At 39.9% G+C, this 13,178-nt stretch overlaps 1 protein-coding gene across 1 annotated transcript; it reads right to left on the bottom strand.

Annotated features, from left to right (window-relative positions):
- Positions 1 to 144: 144 nt before the first annotated feature.
- prrg1 (proline rich Gla (G-carboxyglutamic acid) 1) lies at positions 145 to 12,313 on the bottom strand. Its single transcript, XM_057841870.1, has 4 exons — positions 12,208 to 12,313; positions 11,420 to 11,460; positions 10,564 to 10,724; positions 145 to 3,316 (listed from the first exon to the last, which is right to left on the bottom strand). Exons 2-4 carry the CDS (start codon positions 11,427 to 11,429, stop codon positions 2,867 to 2,869), a joined length of 621 nt encoding a protein of 206 aa, XP_057697853.1. The 5' UTR covers positions 11,430 to 11,460; positions 12,208 to 12,313; the 3' UTR covers positions 145 to 2,866.
- Positions 12,314 to 13,178: the final 865 nt, after the last annotated feature.

The following is a 13,178-nucleotide window of genomic DNA, read 5'->3' as shown; positions in this document are numbered from 1 at the left end:
CAAAGTGATTTTTTTTTAGACAGGACTCAACTACTTCCAAAGCCAAAGCTTATAAATGGTATCGTACAATTACCATTTAAAACATCATATTCATTATCTCATAATTTATCTTAGCTTAAAGGGTACCATGGCATCTTCTTGAGATTAAAATAATTTTCCACTTTCAATAAAACATTCTTGCAACAACAAAAAGGGCTTGATTTCCCTTGAAATAAGGAAACTACAAATAATTCCACATTTAAGACAAGTGAAACTTTGTTTTTTATTATAAATCAATTTTAACTTTTGTACACATGAATAAAGATTTCCTACTGGTTCCCTTGCATTTGTGTTGCCTTACTATATCTAAGGCATGGTGAGTCAAAATGGCTACCAACACAACCCACTTCAATGGACAAATGGTCATAGAGCGAGTGCTGAGATTCTCAGGTCAACTCACTTAAAACAATGTAATCAGTGCTCAGCGTATAACAAAATGCACTTAATGTATACGACAATATTGCATAAGTGCGCCTGGATCCATCAAATATTCAGTTTAATCCACGGGCTTCAAACTCGTTTTCATCAGAGGCCACTTTAGTCAAAGTTGCCCTTCAGCGGGCCACAACAAAACCATATATATGTATAGCATCCATCTTCATAGGACATATACACAATTATCCCTTAAAAGTAACATTCAAGTTGAATTAACTACAATTTAGAAATTGTGTGAAAAATGCTTCACAGTTGTATAGAAAAAAAACCTGCAATTTTTGAAGATATTTTCCGCCATAATAATACAACCCATTTAACAATAAACATGACCTAAACACACCTCATTGGCATCCATTGACAGCTATAGATGTCCAATCCAGTTTGACCTTCCAAGACAAAGTGGATTGGACATCTGTGATTTTTTGTGTGTGTGTAAATGTTATTTTACTAACCACCACACCATTTACTTCGTGAATACTATACATAAACCTGTACTTGTAGTGAATGAGTTAAGTGTAGTGGACAGGACAAGCAACTGACCCTTAGATCTTTATTTGACACCCATGTTTGATGCCATTTTTAAACATTCCATTTAGGTGGACATGTTAACTTCTAGGCCAATCCCTCTCAATGAACCAATGTGTCATCATACCAGGCAGAAATAAAAGTTTTGATGACCTTAATGTTAGAACGGAACCAAAACGAACGATCTAAATTTTATCTAAAGAGCTTCAATATAAGTGCTTTCATTTAGTTATCAGCAATAAGTTCCATTAGTATCCATGAATTCGTATGCAGTAAAAAGCAATCTCACTGTAATTTAGTATCACACAGACTATACATACAATATTTTTATACGTATATATACACACTGATACATTACACATGCTTAACATGGATTCTGTCCATTATGGCATTAAACATAAGACCTTCCCTGAGACTGCTTTCCCCAAAGCTTCTGTCTCTATGGCCTCAATTCCATCTTTTCTGTACAATTTTACATTTTAGGAGGCGCTGCCAACCTAGTATATCTGGCGTAGACAGTGAAGCTTTAGGTCACAGGGAAGATTTTCACAGTTGAGCATAGCTTCAAGACAGCTTGTTAGTGACAAAATCAAATCCACTGAGGTCCCTCTTTAGATTACGTTTACATTTTGACACCAATGTACGAAAAAACTTTGAGCATTATTTGATAGCTCGGTTCTTTTTTGCTCTTTGTCTTTAAGAAAATTCCATTTTAAAGTGTAATTCCAAGAGCGTATACACACAAGGGAATTTAGCTTCCTGTGAATAAGCAGAACAAGTCAGGATAACTTTTTCCATACCTTATTAAACAGAACACTCACACAAATCATTACTTCAATTAATTATGTACAGTGACGGTTTCACTCAGAAATTGTACCTACAAGTCTTTACCCCACTAGAAGCACTGCCAGTCGCCGAGCCTGCTTTTTTGCGCAGTCTTTACCCCACTAGAAGCACTGCCAGTCGCCGAGCCTGCTTTTTTGCACCATTAGTATGAATGGCGCAGACTTGTGGCTACAACTTCCGAGTGAAACCTTGGCTTTACATAGTTGTTGAACTCATGAAACATATATAAACCGTTCAGCCTAACTGCTTGCCAAAGGGAAGCTGAATTCCTCTGATAAACCTCGAAAGCGCCACCATATATTTTGATCAAATACTCTGTTACTACTACTGTATTAATTTCCTGCACACTTGGAGGACAACTTTGGTATACCAGTAGGACAAGTACATGTTACTATTGAGACAAAACTGCACCAGTTGATATTAGTTTTTATCTATTATCCAGTTCTTGTAGCACACAGTTGTCAATGTTTTTGCCTCACTTGTAAGATGTAGTTGTTCAACAAGTGTTCCAATATGAGAATAATGTTGAATCTGGTGGCGGTGTAGGACAATAATGAAAAGGATAGCTTCCCTAAAGGGATGGCATAGAATTCCATTGTACATAGTGTAATAGCAGATTGTGAATAAATGCTCCAATGCTTTTCCGTTAAGACCCACCAAGTGGAATGTTCCTACTGCAAGTACAAGTTAGCTACACATCCTTATTTCCTGAATAAGTATGGCTTTATTGAGTAGATAAAGCCTTCCATTATGCCATTTGGGACCTGTGTGAGCAAAGAATGTTGTATGAAATATTTGGCACAGACCTCCAGTAGAGCACGGGTGAAACTGCACGGACATAAATCCTTCAGTGGCGGTTACAACTGTTTTTTTTGTGCCGGCACGGGGTTCAGTTGGAGTCGTTTGTTAGAGATGTTTGTTGCATTTGGTACTGCTGGATTCACTTGCTCCTTTTGAGAGGTTAGTGCAAATGTCGAGTGCTGGCAGAGATTGCATTATGAAGTGAAGGTGGTGGTCCTGTTTACTTGGCGTGGTTCGCGGCATTCATAATGTCCTCGTACTGCGGCGGGGGCTCCGTTTCCACACGGATGTCGGCGTGGCCGACCGCCTCCTCGTACGACGGCGGCCGGTCGGCTACGCTCACCCGACCCGAAGCCGCCTCAGAGCCCGGGTAGCCGGTAGGGCTGCTGTGGAGGCTGAGTTCTGAGCGGTCACCGTGGTGATAATCCCTTCCCCAGTGGTCCATGGAGACCACCGATAAGACGTGGTCGTGGTGGGAGTGAGCTAGGCCGGGACTGCGCTGCGAGCGCTTTCGGGAGTGGCAGCAAAACACCACTACGGCCACAGCCACCACGATGAAGACCACCGTCAGCAGTGGCACGATCAGGTAGAGGGAGTGCACGCCGCCGACCACCGACTCCAGACCTCCCGAAGGGCTGCTCTCACGCACGTATTCCTCCCAGAAGCGCCTCTGCCGAGAACCAGAATCAGATTTCAGCCTTGCAGTGTTCTCCCATGTCAATCTAATCTTAATCCAAATTTAACCATTTAGGGAGGCTTACATTGGGTTTAAGTGAATAATGTTGTTTGTTTTAGATCATACTGATACCGAGCAGAAGTCACCATTGGAAAAGTGGCTTTAACTTCAAAGAGGTCACTGCAACACGTGTCACGGTGTCCGCTTCCTAAATACTTTTCAAAATGTGAATCACACGACACAATAGGCAGGATAACAATGCCCTTAAGTGACGTAACCAACGTGATTGTGTGCATCCAGCAGTGTGATTTTTTTTTTCTTTTTATCTCGCAGCTGCAAACAATAGTGGCGAGCAAATACGAGCACCACCACCAACCCACCTGGCATTCTTCCTGCTGATAATAATCACTTCCTGAAAAAACATGTCCATTCCACATAATATGACATTAGAAACCAAGGAATGCATTGAAATATGAACAAAATGGATCTCACAAAGGGATAAACATCTACCTTTTTGTCCATTTCAAAATTTTAATAAATGCTCTCAAAAAAAAAAAAAAAACATTTGGAATGTGACTTATGTTTACAGATAGAGTTGAAACGATTACTAAAATAATTCAAGTAACTATATTTTAAAAATTGATCGAGGCATTTTCTCTGCCTCGAGGAATCGTTTAACTTTACCAGCTCTAAGCATGACGTTTCGCCCGGGCTACTTTTAATGCAGCACAACGCGCTGAAGTCTCGTGCGTAGAGGAAGAAGGGAGAGGCGGCGGATATATATGATTTCAACCACGCATGAATATAGAGGTAACGACGAAGAAGCCGACAAAAGCGAAGAGAAAGGTACCAAGAAAAAACTGAAAATGTCAAAAGTGTGGGAGCATTTCAAGCTGGAGACCAAGGTAAACACTGTTTCATGCATTCACTGTCCAGGGTCCCCCCAGGATTGATAAATCTAAATTCAAGACTTTTAAGACCTTTTTTAATGCCATTTCAACTGAAAATTAATACTTTTCTCGCACCCATTATTTAGATAATATTGAATCATATTAAAAAAATAAAGCACTGAACATCAAATTTAACCTCAATTACTAAGTGTGTTTGACAAAAGAATGCACATTTACTGAAGATACAATTAAAACACCTTTAAATATAAGGTCTTTCAGATTTTTTTTTTCCCAGGATAAAATGGATTTTACACTATTTTTGTAAAGCAACTTCAGAAATTACATTTGCAATACAACAGGTTTCCCTTTTAAGAGGACCTAGTCAAGGTGGTACTGTAGGTTGGTGATTGTCAAGTTGGTCACCTTAACTGTAAAGTGCTTGGGAAAATCTTGCAATTGGCAGTGAAAGTAACCTAACCCTAACCCACTATATGGCAGTAGTTTACCATTAATTACCACAAAATAAAAAAGCTACACATGACCATTTCCCTTGGGAATTGTTTTTTTCTAATCACATTACAAGAAGTATACAAAACACATGTTAATCCTTTGTTAGCTATTGAAGACAATTCTTTTAATCAGATAGAGAAAATCCATACTTTTATTCAATCAAAAAAAACATTTAAATATACCATGAGGTGTTTTACTATCACCTACATTATAATTTGCCTATCACCATGCCATGTTATTCAGATCAACGTTACCCCGCACTCGTTCCAATAATAGTGTCAACCGTGTTGTGTATCTGAGGGTGATGGTGGATCTACGACTCCGGTTTATCCATGCTAAGGCTAGTACACCTGAACATGGCTAACTCTCGAGTTAAAACTACGAAATTCACATTCATTCGAAAGGCAAACCGTGCAGAAATACATTATTGTATCTAACACATTTTAATTGGAGAAATTGGCAACTTTGAAATGTTAAGCAGGTCCACTGCCTTCGCATGACACATAAACTGGGACCCAAAGTATCTGGATGCGACTTGGTCGCCGATCCAATACCTCACATGCTGGTCCAACTGTTTGGACTTGGTTGTCTTGTTGAGGCTTTCGTCGAACATAACAACTAAGGCATCTGAGCAGTTCCTTACGTTAGCACACAGTACTGTGCGATTGCCTGCTGTTGTGACATTGATGCTAATGATGCTAATAGCGCGCACGCACGAGGTGCATTATGATTTGTAGTGCAGTGCATCATAAAAATTCTACGCGTTATCTTCGTTATGGATTTAAAAAAAAAAAAACTTTGTCACGGATATAATTTAGGTTGCACTGAGATGTTCTTCAAAATTAAAACCACGGTGAAAAAATTCCCGACTTACGACAGCTAATTTAATACTTTTAATACCTTTAATAATGCAAAACTAAATTCAATGCTTCTTTAATACTTTTAATAAACCGCGGGTACCCTGCTGTAAGTCAGCGCTTGCATAACATTACCCCCGCCAACGGTCTCACACCCCCGGCTGGACCCCGTGGGCGATGTCTGCCCCGAAACCCGGGCTGGGCGCCACTGGCAACCCTTGCCTGGCACGGCCAGACTGTTCTCCCTGTATTTTTCAAACACTGTGAGAATAGTCTGGGACCCAGCCCATTAACAGCCTCTCGAGCAAGAACAAAATCAACCGTCCAATCAGATTAGTTTATTTGTGACGTGTTCTTAACGAGCAACGTCACTCTTCCGCGTCGGAAGTCGTCTCCACAACAATACAAATGGCGAACAGGAGAGCCGAGAATATGTTCCAATCCACGGTAAAATCAGTTTTAAATAAACAAAAATACATCGACACAAGTCATTGACAACAGTCTGTCTCGCGCTAGCCGTGTTGAATAAACTCCGCTCTCCTCGTATGTTTACTTCCGCGCTTAAGTCCCTCGTCCTCTGCCCTCGTTGCTTTACTAACGTCACATCCGCCCGTCGCTGATCGGTCCACTCCGCTGTCTGTTTGCTGTGGCTTGCTTCGCCCTGGAAATTTTATCCGCTGAATGGTGGCCAGAGTCAATAGCTGGAACAGCGGTGAGTGTGGTGTACCAGGCTATGGTAACCCGCCCACCTAAACCCCGCTTCACCGAAGGCACCAAGTTTACTCCGAGAGCGGAGTAGCGATACTCGGAACAAGGTAAAGTTAACGTAGCGCTAATAAATAAGATTTACGTTACTGTACCTTGCTAACGTAATGTTAGCCCTGCGGAGGGCTAGGTATCTATTTAAATTATGACCACTGTCAATGTGTGGTTAACGTGTCTTTTATACAGGCTTTATTTAATCTGTTAAAACAGCGCTGTAGAGTGATGAGGGTGTAAAATAACAACATAATAAAGCTAACTGTCAATTTTAGCTCGGTAGTCATTGATGGGTAAAACACCAAGTAGCACTGGTGCCTAAAGTGCTCCAATACAGCAAGTATGATACATTTATTTTGAACTCTGTAGAAGCTCAAAATCCTATCACGACCTCTAATTTAGACTAACTTAAAACCTAACTAGAACTTATACCTTGACACAAATGGATAATCAATTCAATCTCACAAAATTCAAAAATTAAACTTTTAATTGACGTGTGTTATCAAGTGTAATTATATTTTTACGTAAGAAATAATAGATTATAAAAATAAAATTTAAAAAATCTAAAGTTTTGAGTGAAAGCAGTGATTTTTTTGTTTTTAATTTCTAGTCACATCTGAGATGCAATTGTTGGCTGTTTTCAACAATATACTGTACATCTAAAATAAAGACATTGGATTGTGTAAAAATGGTTCAATATCTCATGTATATACTCATGTATAAAAAATTTTTTTATCCGATTAATCGATGGAATTTTCAGTAGAACACTCGATTATTAAAATATTCGATAACTGCGGCCCTATTTACATTACAGGGGTCACTAACATTTTGCCCAAACACCCACTGCCCCAACGACCACATACTGTAGGTAGCCTGCAAGGGGCCGGATCTAAAAATAGCTCACCAGTGATGATACATTGTACTCTCTTGGGAATGTTATAGAAGTAACTAGCCAGTTGAAAATGGAAAGATATGCAGATTATGAAAGGAATAGAGTTGATTAATATTTATGTTCACTTCCTAGATAAAATCATTGCGATTTCTACTAGTGATGCAATGATTAATTGATTCATTTGAGTAATTAGATTAGAAAAAAGTTATTTCAACTTTGCTGCTTTGATAATTTGTTTAATTAGAGTGGCATTGTAATGGTTTATTTTGAAAATGTTGCATTTAGTTTTATTGGTTTGGGAGGTTACACTGCCCTCAGGTGGCAACAGTAAATATGACATAACTCATCTAGGCTGAATCTAGCTGCTCCCTGTTCAGGCCAACATAAGGCTTTAAGTTTTTTTTAGCGCTAATATGTTTGTTTATGCATTTGTAATTTAGTTTATAGGCATACTTTGGGGGGGGGGGGGTGTTTGTCTGAATGATTTGTCAAGAAATTGTAAAATAAAATTTAAAAAAGTTTGCATTTTATAGCATTTAAGTTAGCAGACTGTTGCTATGTAATTTTTTTACAATCTAATAAAATTACTTATCATTTTTACTAATTAGACATTTGAACTCCCAATTTTTTTGTTCGTTTGTTTTACTTAGATCCTCATTTTTAATACAATTTGATGCTAAGATCAGATATTTTAATTTATTTTTAAATGACTTTCAAATGAATTTATTGCAGTTGTGAAATGAAAGTGCAATTCTGTAGTTTGAAGAAATGAAGAATTTTTATTTTGTATTCACTTTTAATGCTCTTTTGAAAGTGCAATCTTGGCAGGTGAACATAAATGTTAATGCAAGCATACACACTTGTTTCTTTATTGTACATCTAAAATTATTCTGCAATGCATTAAATGTTTGTTATCCGATTACTCGATTAATCGAACTAATTCATCCACAGGTTAATCGATTACTTAAATAATTGATAGCTGCAGCTCTAGTTTCTATATCATGCCTTGAGGAAATCTCAGGAATCGAAGCAGTCATGAATAACAAAGCTAATTACGGTAAATTTGTTATGTAGTGTGTGTATAAAATCATCAGCCCTTTTCGTTAAGCAAAAAAGTAGCTTTCAGTTTAAAAAAGTTTGGTGTCCCCTCCACTTTATGGGTGCCCCCCCCTTTTACAAAAAACTATTCAATCATATACCCAGGGATTCCCCTACATTCAACAGATTGTGGCACACCGCCACACCAAAATAAAAGCCGCCACGCCTGGCAAATGAGATGTATTTTATTTATTTATTTGTTTGTTTATTTTTAAGGCCGTTTCAAACTAGCGGCAGCAGAGTATGAGGAGTTCAGCGGAAACCTATTCATTCTGTACTGCAATGTTCGTAACAATGCGAGGCCCCCTTAAGAGACGATCGGACTGGGGAGCTGTGACGTAAGGGGAACGAGTAGGAAGAATGGAAGAACAAGCGAGATAGCGAGAGATAGCGGTCGCATGTCGTGGCAGCCCCCTGTTATTTTGTTATTGTTTTTCTTTATTATTGTTACCACAATGAAGTGGGTAAGCCAATACAGACTTCTGTCCTTCTTCCCCATATCCGGGGCATTACAATAGTTTGGATCAGACTTTTCTGCGAAAGTGAGTGGTGGACGGCCGTCTTGGACGGAAAGCAAATTTTGACTGAATTTGCGCGGAGAGGCAGGGCCCAAAATAAAAGTCTTGCTCTATTTTCAGAGCAGCAGTCACAGTACAAGATTTATTAGTTCAAGCAGAGTAAAATTATACATATTCACGGTACAAGAAAGTCGTTTCCGTGTCCATCAACTGGTAAGAAAAAGCTATTTGTACGAGTGATGTGTGGGCGCTCCCGTCAGGGGGGACATTTCACGCGGAGTGGCTATTTTTCGGCACAACACCGGCGCGCCAACTTTGACAACGAGGGGCAGGTGTACTTTATCTGTGCTATCAGACTGTTTCGGCTGACGGATATACCCAATTACGGCTGACGAAACTTTGATGAATGCGCTTTTTTTCAAATTTCGCGAGCTCTGGGACACTCAAAAAATGACTCTCATACTTGCTAAGTTAATGGTACCTCAATGTGCGTTTGTGTGGAAATTTAGTTCATGAGTAACGAAAAAAAACTATTCACCTTGTCACCGAATCTAGTAGAACTCTTTAAACGACTATTAGAATTACCCCCTAGTCCTTGAAATGGGTCTGTTGACAGAAGGACTGTTATTGTTGTGGTAATGTAGTACTTATAAGGGTCAAATAAAAGGAAAAAGAAGGACTACGACGGCCGTCTGCAAAACGCGGCTCTAGGGCCACGTGCGGCTCTTTAGCGCTGCTCCGGAGCTTTTTTTTTAATGGAAAAAGATGGGGGAGGGAAATATATTTTTTGTTTTAATAGGATTGCTAGGAGGACAAACATGACACAAACGTTCTTTCAATTAATTAATATTGTAATGAAGTTAAACTTGTGGTGGCATCGTACAACAGAGTAGTTACGTGGTGCGTCATTCTCTACAGAATCCACTGCAGGGAAAATAAACATTTAATAATGAAGGCTAATTATGTATTTCTAGCCAACTTAGTCATTTCAATAGTAGGCTAATATAGCTAGTATTGATACATACAGCCAGTGTTGTGATCATTATAAGGCTTATACAAGACTTTTAATTTTTTGCGGCTCTAGACATACTGTATCAGTTTTTTTGTTTTTTTTTGGTCAAATATGGCTCTTTCAACATTTTGGGCTGCCAACCCTGAGTCACTACTAGATGTAAGTCGTACTATTGCTACGAGAAAAAAAGTCGTATTATTACGTAGGGTAACATAGCTGTAATCAGCTACACATTTTACATACATGTACCATATCTGAGAGCTATGACATTAGCCTAGCTAATGAAATATTTCAAATATATCTTTGTTACGGTTCTACTTGGGGAAAAAAAACAAATTCGCCATGGCACGACATGGTGAGGCTGTCCGACTCCGATGCAGCCCACCACCACAGCTTCAAAAAATCCTAGGGGAAACACTGTATACCTATTAAAAAGTTCATTATTTTACAGTATTTTGTTAATTTTTAACTGCACTGCATCCTCTCTCCCTATTGTGATCACTCTCCCAAGTAGGACACAAAATGTCTGACACACTTGCTGTATGGCAACCTGTTAGCGGTTCATCCTGGGGCTGACAACAAGGAGAAATACACAAAATGTGTCAGGCATTTTTTGTCCTACTTGTCTATTTTTAAGTGACACTATTGGGAGAGAGCAAGCACAGTAGTTCACATTGTGAAGCACTATCATAATCCTAATCTCACCGTCTTCTCATCATTTTCGAAGGCCTCGCGGGCCTCCTCATAGGTACAGATCTCCTCGCGGCACTCCCTCTGTATGTTGCCCTGCTTCATCTCCTCCAGCAGGAAGTTAGCCCTGGGCAGCCGCCGCAGCACCGAGTGGGCCGCGTCCGCTGGCAGGAACACTGGGGTTAGGGAGGGTCAAGGTGGAAGGAATGGAAGATTATACAATTTGTGAGAAATTCCATGAAAACAAGTTGCAGATTACGAGAAAGTGACACGGCGAGCGACAACAGCAGGGAGGAACACGGGAATAAATTAAGCAAAGAAACATGTTTTTAGAGAGTGCAGAGTGTGGCTCACTTGGAACAAAAAGAGGATAGTGATACTGACAAAAAGAGGAAGAGGGGAAGGGGTTCCAACGGAAACAAAGCCTATCCGGAGCCCACTTATTCTGCATACTAACAAAAGCCCCTTTAATTTTGGCATCCAGCCACCCCTAGTCAATAGGAATGTGAAAGGACTTTTATTTCTCACATCAAGATAAGTACACCACATGCCCTGTCTGCTGTCAGTGCGGTTTTACTTTCTTAATAAGTAATGACATCCATGTGACTCGAAGATGTGACCCAAAAACTTAACACATGATGCAGGAAAATGGACAACTCCTATGAGAAGGAAAAGGGGAATTACGTTTAGAAAAAAACACCAACAAAGAACCAACAAAGACGCATTCCAGGGTGTTTGAAAAACATTGTTGAAAACTGACACATTGGAAAATGAAAAGACACCAAACTGGGAGGGATAAGTAGGGATAAGTAAATACAAAGTATGGAGTTGTGGGAGTTAAAACAAGAGTGTAAAGTAACTGCAAACTTACCACTCCCCATGTTTCCTGTGAGTCCGCCCGGGGTGATTTATCTGTGAAGAATAAACACCACATATTTTAACTTGCTGATAAATGTCAGACAATAATTAACTGTGCCTCCCTTACAAAAACTAACATTCTTCCTCATTTGCATTTTGTTTCAGCTAGCAGAACATTATTTCATTTAACACGGGTTAGGCGTCACTGAGGAAGCCTTTTGGAATTAGTAGGCATACTGCAAATGAGCAATTAAGTCAAATGATAAAGGTTTTAGTGAAAGCATAGAAAACGAATGGGTGTCATTGAAAAATAGCATTTCGATACAATTTCGAGAAACGTGTCGTCACTGTCGGAATGGTGAGACATCCATCGTTCCAGTGTGAGTGACCAATGGCGGCCGCTATCCATGCTCTTTCAAGGCAGGTTCCGAGAACCGTACAAAACGAAAATAGGGACTAACAGCCGGAGACAACGAAAGACACAAGACCTCGAATTACCCGCAGATGACTACTTTATGTCTGCATTCAGTGTTGGCACTAAATGGATGCGCCAAAACTAGCTGGCTGGTTGGCTAAGCCCCGTTAGGATGCTTTCGGTCTCTACCCCATTCCGCGCATCACAAAACGGGGCAGACGCTAGCTAGCGCCCCGTATGTGACAACCAGCCGAGGGATGTTTTTTTAGAACAGTTAATTACACTTCATCATACACTCGACTCAATTGCAAATTATTCACGAGTGACCTCATTTGCTAGTGAGTGACAGTAAATGGAGCAAAAGTACACTCGTTAGAAACACGTACCTTGTCCGCTCCCCAGAAGGCGTATTTACGATCGCTTCATCTGTTCTTCTCTGCGGCCCCGAGACCGAATTAGCGTTGCTATGCCCAGTGCGCATGCGCATAACTGTTTGCTTCAACGCTCAAAGAATAGAAATAGTATATATAGAACTAGATGAGTATACACGCTGTAAGCTAACGGAGACAAACGTTGTCACATGTCAGCCATTTTGTGCCGGTGCCATTCGATAACTACATTACATTAGAATAGCAATACATTGTTCAATTTTCAAACAGTTTTCAAACGGCTTATATTTCCATTAACTTCAGCGTTGCAGACACTTTACTGCATATTACTGAATAGCTGTAACAATATTTTCAACATTGTGCCTGCCTGAAGCATAGCCACGTAACTATGGTTTCTTGTGAAGAAAATCACTCACACACCATAGAAGTACTCCGATGCAAGATGGCCGCCGGTGACTTACTACATCTTTAGTCATCTATCCATATGTGTGTGACAGCTACACTGCTGGCCAAAAGTATTGGCACCCCTATAATTCTGTCAGATAATGCTCAATTTCTCCCAGAAAATGATTGCAATTACAAATGCTTTTTCATTGCAATCATTATCGTCATGATTATTTATGCTATTTATGTTGCTTGCAATGAAAAAACCCCAAAAATAATTGGGGGGTGGGGGGGGGGGGCATTAAATCATTATCATTTTATACAAAACTCAAAAAATGGGCCGGACAAAAGTACTGGCAGTTGGCACCCTCTGCTTAAAACTTGGTAGCACAACCTTTAGACATAATAACTGCGAACAACCTCTTCCAGTATCTATCAACGAGTTTCTTACAATGCTCTGCTTTCGTTTTAGACCATTCTTCTTTGGCTAACTGCTCCAGGTCTCTTAGATTTGGTGCCTTCTCCAAACTGCCATTTTCAGATCTCTCCACAGGCGTTCTATGGGATTCAGGTCTGGACTTATT

This window comes from Corythoichthys intestinalis, chromosome 7 (assembly GCF_030265065.1).
Source record: "Corythoichthys intestinalis isolate RoL2023-P3 chromosome 7, ASM3026506v1, whole genome shotgun sequence".
Classification (NCBI taxonomy): Eukaryota; Metazoa; Chordata; class Actinopteri; order Syngnathiformes; family Syngnathidae; genus Corythoichthys; species Corythoichthys intestinalis.
The sequence above is the reverse complement of the archived record's forward strand: the minus strand, read 5'-3'. Positions and strand labels throughout refer to the sequence as shown.